This window comes from Rhinolophus hipposideros, assembly GCF_964194185.1.
Source record: "Rhinolophus hipposideros genome assembly, chromosome: 9".
NCBI lineage: Eukaryota > Metazoa > Chordata > Mammalia > Chiroptera > Rhinolophidae > Rhinolophus > Rhinolophus hipposideros.
The window spans coordinates 2,632,020-2,649,572 of record NC_138055.1 but is presented as its reverse complement, the minus strand read 5'-3'; the positions used below and the strand labels follow the sequence as shown (position 1 = coordinate 2,649,572).

At 50.1% G+C, this 17,553-nt stretch overlaps 1 protein-coding gene across 1 annotated transcript in view; it reads right to left on the bottom strand.

The window, feature by feature from the left end:
* Window positions 1-16,652, bottom strand: part of CERK (ceramide kinase) — a 32,164-nt gene extending 15,512 nt beyond the window's left edge. The window contains exons 1-6 of the mRNA XM_081060676.1: window positions 16,393-16,652; window positions 7,925-8,038; window positions 7,567-7,689; window positions 3,583-3,708; window positions 2,379-2,442; window positions 155-300 (exon numbers count right to left, since the gene is read on the bottom strand). Of these exons, the coding sequence (XP_080916802.1) occupies window positions 155-300; window positions 2,379-2,442; window positions 3,583-3,708; window positions 7,567-7,689; window positions 7,925-8,038; window positions 16,393-16,525 (706 nt within the window). The 5' untranslated portion in view covers window positions 16,526-16,652. The remainder of the gene's footprint in view (window positions 1-154; window positions 301-2,378; window positions 2,443-3,582; window positions 3,709-7,566; window positions 7,690-7,924; window positions 8,039-16,392) is intronic.
* Between the last annotated feature and the right edge of the window lie 901 nt (window positions 16,653-17,553).

The window sequence follows — 17,553 nt, the reverse complement described above, 5'->3', positions numbered from 1 at the left end:
CAGCCATGCTGCCAGTGGGTCCGACTCCAGGCCCCGAGACTGGTCTTTTTTGTTAGCAACGGCCCAACGAACCCTTTCTTTTGAAGACTTTTTGTCGTGGGAGTTAACGACGTTCGTCTCAGGGGCGTGCGTGACCACGGGCGCCAGGCCCTACCTGCCGGGATGATGCCAATACGCAGGGTACAGGGCACCAGGGCCGCCCGCGGCTGGTTCGGGTCCACGCCTGCGCTTCTCTGTGTCCTGCCAATCAGGCCGTGCAGGATCTCGCTGAACATGCCGTCTCCGCCGACACAGACGACTCTGCGGGAAAACACAGGCACGTCAGGGCCCCTGCACTGCTGCCCCGCGACCCCCACTCCCCAAGGCTCGTCCTGGCGTTCCTGTGAGGACCAGCGTGTCACTGACCGCAGGACACTCCCGACTCCTTGGGGACAATCAGGGTGGCCCACAATATGGCAGACTCACTTCCCGCCCCACCGCCACCCATCCTTCTGGAGCAGCTCGCTTCCCAGTCAGCTTTCCAGCCTGGGTGAGTGCCCAGCCCCCAGGCATGGCACGGCCACCAGGAGGCCAAGGCTCCCAGACTCCCGAAGGGCAGGACTAGGAGCCGCCCCAGGCCTGTGTCCCCTCAGGCTCCACTCCCGGCAGAGGAGGCCACCCCCTCCTCGCCCACAGCCTGTCCTTCCCTTCAGGCCTAACTGCCGAAACGTAACCAGACAAAACAAAACCAGAACCACCCCGCACCTGACCAAGGCCGCTGGGAACTTGGCACCCCCCAGCAGGCATTCTGGAAACTGCACCGACCCCTATGACGTGACAGCGGCTCCTTCCGTGCTGACAGTCCCTCCCCATCTCCAATACCACCTCTGATGCTTCTTTCCAGTTTCCATCAGTAGCTCCACCGGCTGCTGTTCCGGGGGAGCCAGTCTCCAGCCCCTCGGCCCCACCCATCCTCCTGGGAACACTGACCGGACTCCCACTGTGTGACCCCAATCTACCTCCCAGAGCCCTCTTCAGGGGTCACTCTGCACACTGTCTGATTTCCCCAGGGAGCACAGGTGCCCACCTGAGAAGCCCAGCTTTGGGACTCCCACAGCCTTCCCAGCAGCGCTGACACGGGCACAAGGACATGACAAGGACGCAGCGCAGAGACGGCGCAGTCACCTGGATGACACTGCTGGGAGGCGCAGACCAGGGTCAGACCCCGGCTCGCCAGCCCTTCACACTGGTCGGACTGGAGAGGGCCGACTCACTCCCCTGAGCCCCCAGCTCTGCTGACAGTCCCACACTGGCGCCCATCAGCTTCAAAACCTGCTTCAGCTCCTTATCTCACAGCCTTACATCACTGGCTCTTGGGTCAGGAATCCCTGCATTGTCCTTCTTCAAGAATCGGTCACTGGGATTCTCCCCCAAGACGTTCTGGAGACCGTCCCCTCTGCGTGTGCCCTCTGCCACTGTCCAGCCAGCAACCCAGAACCTCCCTCAGCCTCCCTGGGTCCAATCCCACCTCAGTGCTACTCGCCACAGCTTTCCAGACACAAGCCTGATCCTATAGCACCTCTACTTACGAGCTTTCCATCTACGGAATCAGCCACTTTCCCCAGATGCCACATGCCAGCCCTGTGCCAGGGGCTGGGGGACAGCTGAGCACAAGGCAGAGGAGGCAGCTGCCCTGAACTGGCATGCCATCAGGCACAGACAACACCAATGCAAAATCACATGACGGTAGCGTTCCAGCACGATACCCCTTCTGTGCGTGTCACTGCAGCAGAAATGCACAACCAGGGTCTGACCACGAGGAAACGTCAGGCAGACCCAACCCTGGAAACATGCTACAGAACAACTGGCCTGTACCCTCAAAATTCAGCCACCCGAAGATGGCTGAACCGCTCTGCACTGCAGGGGACTCGAGAGACATGACAAGTGAATTTGAAGGCAATGCACAATCCAGGCTTTTCCTCTGCTATAAAGAAATAATGGGACAAGTGGCAGAATCTGAGTAAGGAAAGCAAATAGGTGATAGTATTGTGTTGGCATTCATTTCCTTTTTGATCACTGTGTTCTGGTTCTTTAAGACAATAGCCTTGTTGTTAGGAAATACACGCCGAACTATTTAGGGTCAACAGGTGATCACTTTCAAATGAGTCTATGGAGGTAGTAAGACAGGAAGGAAAACAAATCTACGACACAACAGTTCTCTCCAGGTGGTAGACAAGTGTAAGACTCTGAACTTTTCTGCCTTTTCTCATTTTCTACAAGAAACATGTTTACTTTTACAATAAGGGAGGAAAAAGGAAGGAATGGGCGTGAATAAAAGTAAGACAGATGGGTAAAGGCTGATGAGAATTTATTAATCAAGATGAAAGCATGTTACTCACCCGTCATATTTATCTATATTCATCTCATATAAACTCTCCTCGGCATGGTTGGCATGTTCAGTAACTGGGGGAAAAATAACATTACATCATACAGTTTACATTCAAATCTGTGACCCTCATTTAAAACCAAAGGCAAATAAACCATTCTTTTAAAATGAGGTCCTATAAAATCTTCAGGAGGATTAGGATCCTATAAGAAATCCCTTCCTTGACCTAACCTAAGTCCCTCTTAGAGAAAAAGAAATTGAGCTGAGCTTAATGGGACGTGACCCTCTCTCAGAATACATTCCCACGGGGAAAGAAAGCACATTCTTCGTATTGAATTGCCAACAAACAATGACTTTTTTGAATGAAATTACTCTATTTTATAGGTTTTCCTTATTATCCAAGTTACTTTAAAAATTTTAGAATATACCAAATTGTAGAAAATGTAAAGTTAGTCCAGAGTCTAAATACCCAACATGAGAAACAAAATCTCTATTGAAATTCTACTGTACACACAATTTTGTGTCCTTGTTTTCCCAACACCCCATCACCATCATTTTCTGTATGGTTAAACATTCTTTGTAAAGACCATTTTAGAGGACTACATACTATTCTGTCAGCTTCACCACAACCTTCCTGTTTCCTGTTTGGGGGCATTTGCTATTATAAAATGTGGCAATGGACACCTGTGTCCCTCACCCTCTGTGGACATCTGATTGTTTTCTCAGGAAAGATTTAGAAAACTAGAACGCTGAGCAAAACCCCTCATTTTTAAGGCCCTTGACCCAAGTGGCCCAGTGCCAAGTGCTGTTTACTAAGTTTACACAGGACCGGGAAAGCAGGGGAAGACCCGCACCCTCCCAGCATCGAGAACTTGTGCTGAAAACTCGGTGTCACAAACGTGGCACCACATTATGATCCTTAAAATGTCACTTATTAGTGAAATTATTTCTAAGACTTGTTAATCGTGTCTACCCCTTCTTGCAAGAACTTTCTGCCCGTGATCTTTGTCCTTTTATCGTCTTAGTGTTTTTCTTAATGCTTTAAATGAAGGGTCTTGGCTAGAAAAGTCTGCGTTCTTTACTTTGCATTCTTCTCATTCTGATTTGTAAAAGCACATTCGATTTTGTTTAAAGTAATCTTGTAGGTAAGAGTCTTCTCTAGTGACCGTCTTTAGTCTCCACTTCCCTGCTACGTATTTACAAAGACTGTAACTTACCAATGACGTCAGTGGTGATGGAGGCGAGCGTGAATAATGGCGCCACCTTCCGTTCGTAGATCCGTTTGCCTTGTCCTTTCCCTCCAAATGGGTTGATAAACACCAGTAAATGCTTTGGTCTAGATGCTGCAAAACAAAAACATTGTGCAAATCACAGTGAATACAACGAAAAATCCCATCGAAGCACTGAGTCACTGAACAGAAGCAAACCACAATGGTTTCAGAATTCTGCTTAGGATCACGTGATGAAAAGTTTTTCGGTTAAAGAGCAATGCTAAAGAGTTTCTGAATCTATGAAAAGAGAAGAGCGACAGCCTCGCAGCACGGCGGTGCTTTGCACATCTGCCAGATGTAACCACAGCCCCAGGGATTCGGGATTCGGCCGGATGAGATGTACCTCTGGAAGGCAGCAGCCCCATCCTTCTTCGTGCGAAGCAAACGAGTTTGCAGAGAACAAGGAGAAGGAGGCCGATGGACGGAAAGGGGCGTTAGGAGAGAAAGACAGACGGACAGGCACAGGAGGAGCCTGACGTGGAGATGGACAGACAGCGAGACACCGGGTGGCCTCCCAGTCCCCGGTGCCAGTCCCTCCAGAGGCCCAGCCAACCCCTGACACAGGGTCTCCTGACTCACCCCTATGTTCTCATAACAACTTCCACGTTTCTGTTTCGGTCCATTCGAGTACATTCGGATACTTAAAAAAAGAAATCTAGCAATTCAATAAAAGTAGCAAGAGGTATGCACCCAAGAAAATGGAAAACCTAAGTCCACACAAAATCCTGTGCACGGATGTTTCCCGCAGCACCCTTCACAGAAGCCAAAAGTGGACACACAATGTCTGCTAACTGCTGACTGGACACACAAAACGTGGTCTGTCTGCAAAATGGAATGTTACTCCGCGATAAGAAGGAACAACACTGATCCACGGACCAACAGGAATACCTGCCCAAAGCACGCTGAGAGACAGCAGCCTTCCACAAAAGAGCTCCAGCACGTGACGTGACGCCATTTATGCAGAGTTCTAGGACGGGCAAAAGGAACACATGCAACAGTAACAGAAAAATCAGACTGGGGGTTGTCTGTCCAACAGGGAAGGTTCACAAGAAACTTTGGGGGTGATGTAAGCCCTCTAGGGGTTTAGGTTACACAGGTCTCTGTATGTTTCAAAACTCCTTAGTTTAATGATTTGTGCATTTCACTGTATGTAAATTCTACCTCAGAACTGTACCCAAATACTGACCTCTAGTTAATGACATGCAGGCTGAAGTGTTTAAAAGTGAAGTGTCCCGATGTCTGTCACTGATTTTGAAACAGCAAAAATACAACTTGCTAATGGATGGACAGACAGACATTGGCAAAGCAAATACAGCAAAATGGTAACAACTGTAGACTCTAGCTGGTGGGTAAATGGGTGTTCACTGTGCAATTCTCTCCAATTTTCCGTATGCCTGAAAATCTTCACACTGAAATATTGGGGGAAATATACAATAGAGAAAATCAACAAAGCCAAAAGTTGGTTCTTTGAAAAGATTCATAAAATTGCTAAATCCTTACTAAAGCTGAGAAAGAAAAAGGGAGAAAACACAAATTACCAATATCAGGAATGAGAAAGGGACATTATTTCAGAATCTACAAATATTACAAGGAAAGTGAAAAGCTGTATTAATAAATGTAGGCCAATAAATCTGTAAATTTGGATGAAATAGACAAATTTCAAAAACCTCAAAAAATACAATTTACCAAAATCTCAAAAAATACAATTTACCAAAGCTAACAGAGGAAATAAAAGATCTGAATAGTTTAATATCTAATAAAGAAACAAGTAAGAAAAACCTTCCCACAAAGAAAACCCAGACTCAGATGGTTTCACTAATTAATGCTTCCAAATATTTAAAGAAAAAAGTCGCCTCGATATTATAAAAACTCTTCCACAGACTCTGAAAGGAAGAAGCCTTTCAACTCTTGGTACATGGCCACTGTAAGCTTGAAAGCAAAACCAGACAAGGATGTTACCAGAAAGGAAACTCATAGGTCTGTTTCTCTCCTGAGCTTAGGTACAAAAATCCTAAACAGAATTATCAGCAAGTTAAATCCAGAAATATATGAAAAGGGTACTACATTGTGATCAAGTGGGGCTTATCCCAGGAATACAACGGCTTTTCTACAAAGAGAAATCAATGTTCTTCCACACATTAACTCAAAAAAAAGAAAATTACACAATCATCTTAGTAGATACAAAAAAAGCATTTATTAAATTCAACACCCATTCATGATTAAAAAGAACAAATTCTCAGAAAACTAGGATAAGAAACTTCCTTAATTCGGTTTTTAAAATCTATTAAAAACCAAAGAAACACCATTCTTGACAGTGAAATGTTGAAAATTTCCCTCTGAGACCAGGACTAAGACCATCCCCCTGACCTGGAGGTCCAAACCAGGGCAACAGTGTAGGAAAAAGCAAGAAAAGGCACAAGAACTGAAGTGGGAGAAACAGAACTGACATTATTCACAGCTGACAAGCAGAGTCATCAAACTGTTACAATTAGTAAGTGAATTTAGCAAGGTCATTGGATGTCAGGTGAAAAATAAAATTCAATTACATTTCCATACTGGAGCAATAAACAAAAAGCAAATTGGAAGCAGCATGATGCCTGGGGAAAAGGACAGTCTGCCCCACAAATGGCGTGGGGTCAAGCAAATATCTTCATTTAAAGAACCTTGACCAGTTATCTCACATTATATAAAAAATCTATTCCAAATGGACTAGATTTAAATGCGAAAGGTAAAGCAAAGCTTTGAGAAGAAAACACCTCATGGCCTTGGAGCAGACAATGGTGTCCTAAATAGAGCATAACCCAACCACAGAGTGAAAAAACAAAAAACTAGAACTACATTAAAAAAGAATGTGTGTTCATCATCGAAAGAATGGAGGGAAGAGACTGAAAATGCAAGCCACGCAATGAGAGAAGGAAGATAGTTGTAATTCGTAAATCCAATAAAAGGTTCAGAGCCACCATATGTGAAGGGTTTCTACATATAATTGAGAAAGACAACAACCCAACAGGAAAATGGATGAAAGAGTTGAACAGACACCTCACAGAAGAGGATTTCCAAATGGCCCATAAACAGGAATGTATTTCCCAACGTCATTAGCTGTCAGGGCAACGCAAATTAAAGCCATAATCAAGACTATGGACACCCACCAGAATGGCTAAAATTCTAAAGGTGTGGTTAGGATGTGGGGCGATCAGAATGCTGACGTGTGAGAGCCCCGGGCCACACACGGGGCCGAGTTCTGTGTCACACTGCACTACACACGGCGGCGCTTGTCACAGACGTTAGACTCCGTGTCTATGTTCCAGGCCAGTGGTGGGATAAAGGTTAACAGAGTTAGGAGTTCAAACCACAGAGGAGCTGAAGAACAGGATCGGTAATACTTTTAGATACAAGTAGACCATAGCAAAGCTACCACTGTACAGGCGTTTCTATGGATTCCATAGAAAAACAAACACATCCCATCATTCTAGGGGGCAGGTTTGGAGGACTTTCTCTCCAGGTCTGAATCTAGAGACTCAAAGTCTCCTGGAAACAACAGAGGACCCGAGGCGGGAGGGGAGCAGGAGAAACTGAGGGCATTTTCTGAACAGACCAGTTGAGGCGTCCCCGAAGATGTAAAGGACAGAGCACTAGGTCTGAGGTGTGAGGAAAGGTGGGGGAAATGGGACCCCAGGCAGCGGTAATGAACCCCGGACCCCAGAATCAGGCTGAACTGGGAAGTGAGGGCGCGCCTGCCCGGGAGGCCGGGCTCCGGGCATCACTAATCAGGAGATGTGTAAAAGTCACAGTGACCCATCATCTCCAGCTTGGTTACAGGAGCTGTGAGGAGGAGGGAAGCAGCGGTCACCGCAGCAGGCACACAACACGCACACACTCACTTGGGCAGCACAGCAACTCTGTCCTCTAAATATAAAAACATACACGTACTCAGCTTCTCAAGCTGCTCCCGGAGGGTCTGTAGCCACAGGTGACACAGCTGTTCATCGGCACAGCAGAAAGTCACCTGCGCACACTTCCAGCGGTGGCGCCGGGCTCTCCTCACTCGGTGCACTGCACAGAAACAAGTGCGTTACTAGTAGTTTCCGGCTCGCGGCCTTGTGACCGACCGTGAGAGCCAGCAGGGGCGCCCGCGCACCCCCTATGGCTGACTAGTAACTTTCAAGGTATATTAGGAAAAAATCCCATTTCTCAGGTGTTTTAACTCATGTAAAAATAAACGAAATAGAAGATGATTAAAAACCAAAGCATTAATTAATGATGGGAGAAGACATTTAGGCTACATTACCTGTGAAAGCGTGAGGCCTTTCGATTTTCTGCCATTTTCCACTGCTGTAGTCTTTCCCATGACTGTCTGTTTCCTCAACGGTGATGATCTCAGAAACAGGCACGGAGCAGGCGTCTGTAACACACCACGTCCGTATGACCAATGAACCCATTCGAATGCACACAAACACAAGTCCAACTCCCAAATGCTGGGAACAGTTCGCTTTAATATTCATTAGAAATCCAAAAATAAAACAAAGGTTTACCTAATTTTTAAATTAAAATCTAATAAAATTTAAAATTTAAATTTAAACCTGGGAAACTCAATGTTATCAGAGGACAATGTGTTTTACCCAACAGAATCACCAAATGTAGTTTGCAACTTTTTAAATGATTCTCTCAGCAATTCAAGCTGCACGTGCTGACTTCCAGGCCAGCTACTGCACTCAGTTTTGGGAAAGATGTTCAGGACACAATGTCCATCCTTAGCCAGGCTCAGATATCCAAGTGGGACAGAGGCACATAGCAAGGCCTGGAGAAAACCAGGACCCAGGACCACTGAGAGTCAGGGCCACTCTGAGGCAGAAGCTAGGGGTGGGCAAGAGGCTCTGGAAAGACCGGGATAGGTCCCATCAGATGCAACAGAAGAAAGGGGTCACTTGGCTAGACCTTGGGGATGACAGCCCCAGACATTCCCTACTCTGGGAAACCCAGGAACAGGCTGCACCTGAGCTACCTCAGGCATGTTTGGGGCAGTTTTAATTACAGAACTTCAGACGCATCCAGGTGAAGCTGGACGTAAACACAGCTGTGGGAGAGGTGGGATGACAGCCTGTAACTGAGACCAGGGGCCTGGAAGAACCCGCCCAGGGAGAGCAGAGGACTCTGGAACCAGAGCTGACTGAAGACAAGTCCCCAGAGGCAAAGAACTCCAGCAAGAATCTGAGAAGGTGAACAGCAAGTCGCTGAAGGGCACAGGAAACACAGCTCCCAGCAGGTGAGGTCCTGGGGGCAACAGTGGGGCCACCCACGGTTCTCTGACGGTGAAATGACATTGCCCTATGTTGGTCAGCCTACATGTGCTGGGTACGAAGAAGAGGCATTCCACAGTATATGCGTGTGGACACAGTGAAGTATAAACAGGGACAATAATAAATTAGTGAGCGCACGAATGCTGGAGAAATGTCTTGCAAAGACCTGGCAGTGGCAATGTGGGGCACTTTCATTTTATGCATGTAGGGGTTGCCTGCATTTTGCGTCATCTTGCACTGCATGTGACATTAGATAAATCACCAGATGTCAACACTGAGGTGACGAAGACGTTGGAATTATCTGACGAGGATTTTAAAGCGTCCATGATGAAAATACTTCATGAGAAATTACACGCGTAAGCAGATAAGTACACACAAAGGCTCAGCAAAGAGACAGGAGATCTAAATGGGAATTTTAGAACTGAAAAATATAATAACCAAAATAGAAAACAAATGGGTGGACTCCGCAGCAGAATGAAAGGACAGAGAAAAGAATCAGTGAACTGGAAGATATAACAATAGAAATTACTCAATCTGAACAACAGGAAAACATAGATTTAAAAAATAGATTTAAAAAAATTAACAGGGACTCGGGGACCTGTGGGACAATAATAAATGTTCAAACATTTGTGTCACTGGAGTCCCAGAGGAGAGAAGGAGAGGGGCTGAAAAAGTATTCAAAAATATAATGGCTGAAAACTTCCCAAATTTGGTAACCTCAAATATTATAAACCCAAATAAATCCAAACCAAGACACATCATAGCCGACCTTCTGAAAATCAAACACAAAGAAAAATACCTTAAAATCAGTGAGAGAGAAACAACACTACACCTAGAGGGGCAAACAATTCGAGTGACAGTGAATTTCTTAAGGGAAACCATGGAAACCAGAAGGAAGTAGTACAATGTTTTTCCAGTGCTAAAGAAAAAGAACTGTCAACTCAGAATCTTATACCCTGCAAAAATGTCCTTCAGGAATAAAGGAGAAATCAAGACATTCTCAGATGAAAGAAAACTAAGAGAACTTGTCACTAGCAGACCTGCCCTAAAAGAATGGTTCAAAGAAGAAGAAAGAAGACTCCAGGGGGGGAGAGGGGGGGGAGTGAACAGGAGGAGGGGAAAGAAAAAAGAACACAGTAAGAAAAGAGGCAGGAAATTACAATAGAGTTTCCTTCTCTTGTCTTTTCTAAGTTATGTTTGCGTGTTGAAGATAAAAATTATCTTTGATGACATGTGGTTCTAAATGTATGGAGGAAACTATTAAGACAGTTATAGAACAGGGAGGAGCGAAGTGTGCAGAGAGAGGTAAGGTTTCTACATTCCACTCCAACTGGTACAACAGCACCAGGAGACTAGCATGAGTTAAGTATATGTAAACCAATACTTAGGGAACCACTCAAAGGCTATACACAGAGATGCACTCAAAAACAATACATATGTTTTACCACAATAAAAAAAAATTAAGATATACAGATAAGTCAAAATGGAATTCTAAAAAAAAATTAAGTAATCTACAGGAAAGCAGGACAAAGAAAACAGAAAAATGAAAAACAGAAGAAAAAGAGAAAACAAAAAATACAACGGCAGACTTAAGCCCTAACATGTCAATATTTACATTAAAAAGACAGGGACGGGCCGAGTTGATTAGAAAACATGGCCCAATTCTATGCAGTCTAAAGAAACTCACTTCAAATCTAATGATGTAAGTAAGTGGAAAGTAAAAGAACGGAAAAGACATGCCATGCAAACATTAATCAAAAAGAAAGCAGGACTGGCTATGTTAATAGAAGATTACCAGAGACAGAGAGGGACGTTACATAATGAAAAAAGGGTCGATCCTAAATGAAGACGTAGCAATTCTGAATGCATTTTCACCAAATAACAGAACGAGGATATATATAAAGCAAAAGCTGACCGAACTACAAGGCACGATAGAAAAGTGCAGTGATAGGTGCAGACTTCAACACTCCTCTCAACGATTGACAGAACAACTAGACAGAAAATCAGCAAGGCTATGGAAGAACTCAATACCACCATCCACGACAGCATTCAATCATGTTCTACGAGACCCCACCCAACAACAGCAGAACACACATTCTTTTCCAATGCCCACGGAACGTGTTCCAAGATAGACCCCATCACTCCCATATGGTCCTTTTGTTCTTGAGTTCCCTTCCAACTTTAGTTGATATGGGAGGTTTATTTTGTTAGAGAGAAATAAACCATCCCAATTTCAATGCCTGAGATCAGTCTGCAAATGTATGTGCCGTTCCTCAGAGGAGGCTTCAATCTACTGTGTTCTGATGGGCTTTCTGCTTACAGACAAGTACACGGCTGGGTCAGAACCCAAACGAGTGTTCCCCAAACTGCAGCAGTGATTCCTGCAGACGACCAGATTTGTTTGTGTTGAAGTACATCTGGATTCGATACTTTTATAACACATCCCATTGTCATTCCTCCTTCAGCAACAAAGATTGAGAGCAAGGTCAGAAAACTGCAGGCCAAATCCAGCCGGCTGCTTGCTTTTATAAATACAAGTTTTATTGGCACACAGCCATATGCATTCGTTTACATACTGTCTGTAGCTGTTTCTGTGCTAACACAGCAGAGCTGGGAAACTGGGACCCACAAAGCCTAAAATATATTTGCTATCTGGCCCTTTCAGAAAATGCCTGCTGACCTATTTTAGAGCAAAGAGAAAAGCCCCCCTCGGAATAATCTCAGAACAATGACAGTTTTCCACGACTGCTAAATCACGTGATCTGACAATAACTGAACTGAGGCAAGTGCCGCAAGAGACACTGCCGGGAGGACCACTGTTTTTCTGACCTCTGCTGACACCGCTTCCAGTGACTCATGTGCAAATCTGGAAAGAGGTTCTGCGTGTTTTTGAAAACAGGAAAATGGGATTGCCACTTATTTCCTATTCAGACAGACTGAGACGCCTCCTTATCGAAATATGTAGGTCATCAGCTTATATAATTTGATGACCTGCATGACTTCTGGCTTCATAATGGGACGTAAGTAAGACTCAGCACACATCAGGCGGATTATCTACGCCGCACTTTAGGATTTGTGTTTACGCCTCAGGATTCTGTAGAATCTGTGGGCTTTACACAAACTATTCCACTTCCTTGCCACTCCCAGTGGTTTCAGGTCTACGTCTCTTTAGAGGAAAGTAAAGGTGCTTAAGTGAGAACAGAGCCAGAAACCACTGGGACACCCTCCCCAAAGCTCTCACGCCAGGGGCAGTGGCGACCCCAAAATTCACCCCTGTTCCCTGCACAGGAGGGATACAGGGTCGGAGCACCTGCGCTGCTCTCGCCCCACTCCTTAGAGGGCCAGGCTGAACTCTTCCTCACTCATCCTTCAAACGCTTAGTCAGCACCTACTGTGGAGGCAGTACTCCAGGTGCTCCTGGGGAGTGGGAAAGAGGAGATGATGAGGAAATACAGCCATCTGACGCTGGATTCTGCCCCCAGAGACAATGTAAGGGAGACAAACAAGTCAAAAATTAAAAAGCAGAAGGAAATCACTAGCAGAGAAGTACAAACAAAATCAAATAAAAAGATTACCAAAGGGTATTAGGAGAGCTGGCCTTGAACAAGGGTGAGATCTGAATATGGGGAAGCAGGAGGGAATGCATTTCAAGTGCAGAGGATCGGGATGAATGGGTAAGAAGCGGGTATACAGGTGGAGTCAGGAAGGGCTCAGGTGGGGCGGGTACAATGGGGGTACAATGGGGTCACACGGTGGGGAGACTGGAATGCAAGCCGGGCAGGGGAGGGCCACCCAACGGACCAGGGGACCAGCGAGCATGCATATGGATGAACTTTCTAGCAAGGCAAACATCCATGGAGCTGCAGTGTCTGTGGCTTGCCTGCGTTTTGCTGGCTGCCTCATAGGGGGTGTTGGGGACACACTCTGTAAAAACAGCAGTGGCCTGCCCAAAGAGCTCACCACCAGCCTTGGATGTCCAGATGGCACTGGCGGAAGAAAGGGGAGAGTTCTCCACCCCATCCCTGGAGAGACACACACACACACACACACACACTCCTCCCAGCCCCAACTCTAAAGGAACCCACTCTATTTGAGTGTGTTCTATTTGAGTGTGTTTTACTGCAGCCAGGGGTATAATCCAGATGTAGTTTCAGTTTGTTTCAAGTTCACCTAACAGGAGGCACTTTGAGAAGCGTCTGTCAGGGTTTCCTGTTTTCAGTCGGCCCCACTTCCGACCCGGGGGCACTTGCTGGCTCACAGCTTCCTTAGGTGCAGCTCTCACTGGGTCCAGAAACCCTGCCCCTTTGAGTTCCTAATCCCACCTGGGCTGCCAACAGAGCCCCATTCCCAGCATGGAGACTCAGAGAGTGCAGAGCACACGCTGGATTAAAAGCCAGCTTCCGTTGTACATCATGTGCCCTACCAGCAGTCAAATTATGGCTTCAAGTTTTCACATCTGAAAACAGGAGTGATATTACTGAGAAATGAACAGGGTCAGAAGAAATAACCTAAGATGCCAGAGCTAGCCCAGTGCACGCAGGACCCTGGCTCGGCTCCCTTCTCTGTCCTTCTTTGAAGCAGTTTCAATTCACCCCCCCACCCCTCCAATCTACCCATGATCCCCCTCCCCCCACACCCTCCCCTCCCCATCCTGGAGCTCCATGGCACCCTCTGCCTGGCCTCCCAGGTCCTCCTAGAGGCTGTTTTTGCACAACCTCCACCCCCTTCCTGCCCCACCAGGCCACAGTCCGCCCAGGCATGTCCGGACACCTGGGGGTAGGGGCGGTGGGGCTGGCCACTGCATTCTGCTAATTGAATTCAGTGTCCCGTGGACAGGTACATGTCTGCCCTCCGCTCTCCTGCCCTCCAGCATGAAATCATCCACCAGGGGCCTGATTGATGCCTTTTGGGGGTGCCGAGTTAGGAGGAAACCCAAAGAGGGGGCACAGCTGTGTCTTTGCATCATGTTGGAGAGCAGAGGAGACAAGCGCAGGCCGCTCCCTAGGGGAAGCCCACCAGCCAGGGCCGCAACCCCAGCCTCTCTGGGAGGGGACAGCCATCAGGAAGCTTGGAGGCGCCTGTACAAAAGCGCCGTCATGGTTTAACAGTGAAGCAACCACCATTCCAGAAAGAGAGCGGCAGCTGTGGAGTAGGCGGCCAGCAAAAGCAGGCAGACCACTGCACACAACCCAGAATCTGGTGACCGGAAACCATAATAGTAGGCAGCCGAGGGTGCCAACACTGCAAACTGGCAGTGACTGGACTCCTACCCAGACATTCCCCATGGGTGGGGTCTGTCCAGTGTCCACGTGGCCCCTCAGACTTGAGAGAGGCCACACCTCACTGCTTACAAGCACAGCGGCTGCACTTGGACCCACCGAGTTCCTGGTTCGACCCCTAGTTGGGCTAGTTACTTCAACACTGTATATAGCCCGGTACAGGAGGAGCTGTCGCAGAAAACCCATCATGGCTCACACAGAAGTGACGCATTCAACAGGATGATGAAGGCAGTGTGTGGTCGTCCTTAAGCCCAGAGATTTACAGAAACGCTCCAAAGCCCGAGGAACGGGCCAGGCTCCCTTCATCCCAGCATCAAGGAGCAAGAATTAGAAGCAGGACCTGGTACCAGGAGGCCCAAGGGTGATGCTATCCAAGCGTGACATTTCTCCCAAAGGGACGAGAAGAATGATCCTACCAGAGTAGACTCTCAGACACCAGCCACAGATAAACTCTGTGCAGACAAAGCTTCTGGAGACCCCAGAGCCAGAAACCAAGTGTTGGTCATGGGTCCAAGGCCACTTTTGACTTTGGCCGGACCTAATATTCCAGCTGTGCCCCATCCCTCCCCTCACCTGCAGAGCCCCACAACCCCAGCGTCAGAAAATGCCTGCAGCACCCACCACAACACCCCAGGCTGCCCCAAGGGGGTCGAAAAGGCATCCCAAACTCTGCCCACAAGAATCGGGACCTCCACCACCCGATTCCCAAGAATTAAAACAATAAATCGCTCCTCCTCCACAGCAATTTCAGACGAACGCAAATCGGGACCTCGTTCCCCTCATCCCCTCACTTCACTTATTCAACTCTTTGCAGACCCAGCCCTGCTCACCAGGCCTCCTGCCTGGCCCAGGCCAAGGCTCCTGACCTCACTTCCTGTCCCTCCTCAGTCTGCTCTCCTGGAAGGGGCCACAAGGATCTTTTAAAAATGCTAAGCTGGATAAAGCTGTCCAGGGACTTCACTGGCACTCACGGTAAAAGTCCCCATAGTCCCCATCTCAGCCCCTTCGAGTCAAAGGGCTCCATCCCCACCCCCCACCCCCACTGCACACCCACACCAGCCCCCTGGCTAGTCTCCGGGCCTTTGCACTTGCTGTTCCTCCTGCCTGAATCATGTCTCCCCAACATTCACAGCTCTCTCCAGGTCTCTGGTCAAATGCTGCCATGTAAGTGAGGACTTCTGGGATCACCTGTCCCCACCCTGCTGGCTCTCCTCCTCAGACCTACGTGCCCCTGTGTGCCTCTGTCTCCCTTTAGTGGAAAATGCTCCACTGCACTGGGACGTTGTCATATGCACCCAGCCCAGGCTGGGTACCACCAGGCCCTGAGGAACAACTTGGGGAAGAGAAATGAATGAAATGGAACACGCCCACGCTGGCCAGCTGGGGGTTTCCTGTGCCTGGACACTGCCTCCCTTGTCAAGGCTCAAACACCTGAAGTCTCCTCCTCCAGGATCAAATGCCACCTCTGTGATAAGCCGCCGCCTGCGCCAGGAGCCTGGTCCCTTGCAGAGAGTGCCCTTGTCCACCCACCCACGGCAGCAGTGGCCTCCAGGCCGTAGTGTCCTTTCCTTTTTGTATCTAAATGACACTTCTCCAAATCCGGAGGGCCTCTGCGGCCACGTGTGCAGCCTGTGGCACCAGAATAACACCCTCCCCCAGCACATCCCGGACAGAAAACCATGAGCCCCTTCCTTCACTTTTCTCCAGAATGGGCGCCTACCCTGCAAGGGGGCCTCTCGGTTTCGGAACCCCGCTCAGGAGAAGCATCTGTCCCGAGGTTAAACCACCCAAACCCAGAACGCGGCGCCCGCGTCCCCTCGGGATCCTCGCATTCAGCCTTGTCCTGCTGGCGTCCTTCAATACCTGCGTGCTGATGAGGCACATGCGACAGCCGGCGACACCTCCTGCCGCAGACCTGCCGGCGGTCGCCACGCTGCGCCTGGCTCCCTGGGGTCACGTCCCGCAGGGACCGTGGGCGCCCGGCTCTCGCCTTCCCAACCGGCACGCCTGGCTCCCTCTTTGTCACCCTGTCCCGAGTGAATCCACTCGCGAGCCCTGCCAGCTGTCGCCGAGGTCCCCGCACCAGGCCTGCGCTCCCCCCGTGGTCCCCACCGCCACGCGGCCCCTCCTTTCCCGCCCCAGCGCGCCCCGGGGAGCTGCGGGCCGGTGGCGACACTCACCCGCCCCGGGGACGCTGGTTCCGGGCCCCGGGCTCGGCCACCAGCGCAGCAGCCCCCGCGCAGGGTCCAAGCTCACCGCGCAGCGCTGCCGCTTCACCCACAGCACCGAGCGCAGCGGCTCCGCCGCCCCCATCGCGCCAGCCCCGCCGGCGCCGGCTCGGCCGGGCGGGGGGCGCCGGGCGGGGGCGCGGACGCCGAGGGGCGCGGGACCGTTAGCGGCCCCTGGAGCCCGGCCGGGTCGTGGCGGCGGCAGCGGCGGAGCGCGGGGCGGGCGGGGCGCGAGGAGGGCGGCGCTGCGTCACTGCTTACGCACGGCGGCCGCGGGGCCGGGGGGGACGGGGCCGGGGGGGGGGGACCGGGGGCGGGGGGGGCGAGACCGAGGGGTCGGGTGCCGGGCCGTGGCCGGGGGTCGCGCCACGTGGACGCGGCGCTCGCCGGGGCGCGTCCGAGGGCTCAGGCCCGGGGGGGCGGGGCGGGGGGGGGCCGGAGACGGGGGGGGGTTGGCGGGGCCAGGGGGGGGGGCGAGACCGAGGGGTCGGGTGCCGGGCCGTGGCCGGGGGCTCAGGCCCGGGGGAACGGGGGGCGGGGGGCGGGGGGCGGGCAGCTTAACCCTGTAGCTGGTCTTGGGGTCCGGGCCGTGGTCGCCCAGCGCGTGGAGCTCAGGAGCGCCTCCCTGGCGGGTCGTAGTGACAGGCAGGATCCTCCATGCCGCAAAAATACTGCTGGGCAGTGGTGTTGGGGCGGCGGGAAGCCACTGGCTTCAGGCGGGCCTGGCCTTGAGGGTGAGCTCCCGGGGGCCCACGCCAATCCCGACGTGGCGACCATAGTGATGTGACTTTGGGCATCAGGTCGCTTTTTGGAGCCCCCGTCCCTTCCCCGGCTGGGCTGGCCCTGCCGTCCTCTCAGAAATAAGCTTGAAGGCCAGGACAGGCGCCCATGGGAGGTGTGGGCCCTATAGGACCCAGCATGGAAACAGCCACCGTCTCCTCAGCTTATCGGGCCATCCTGAGGACCACCTGGGGAGGCAGGTACATCCCCACTCCTCACTGAGGATTCAGCAGTAAGGGACGGAGCCAGCATTTGAACCAGATGGTCTGGGTTCAGGGATCCGCTGTGCCTGCACACCAGGCTGAGGACAGATTACCCCTGAGGGGACATGTC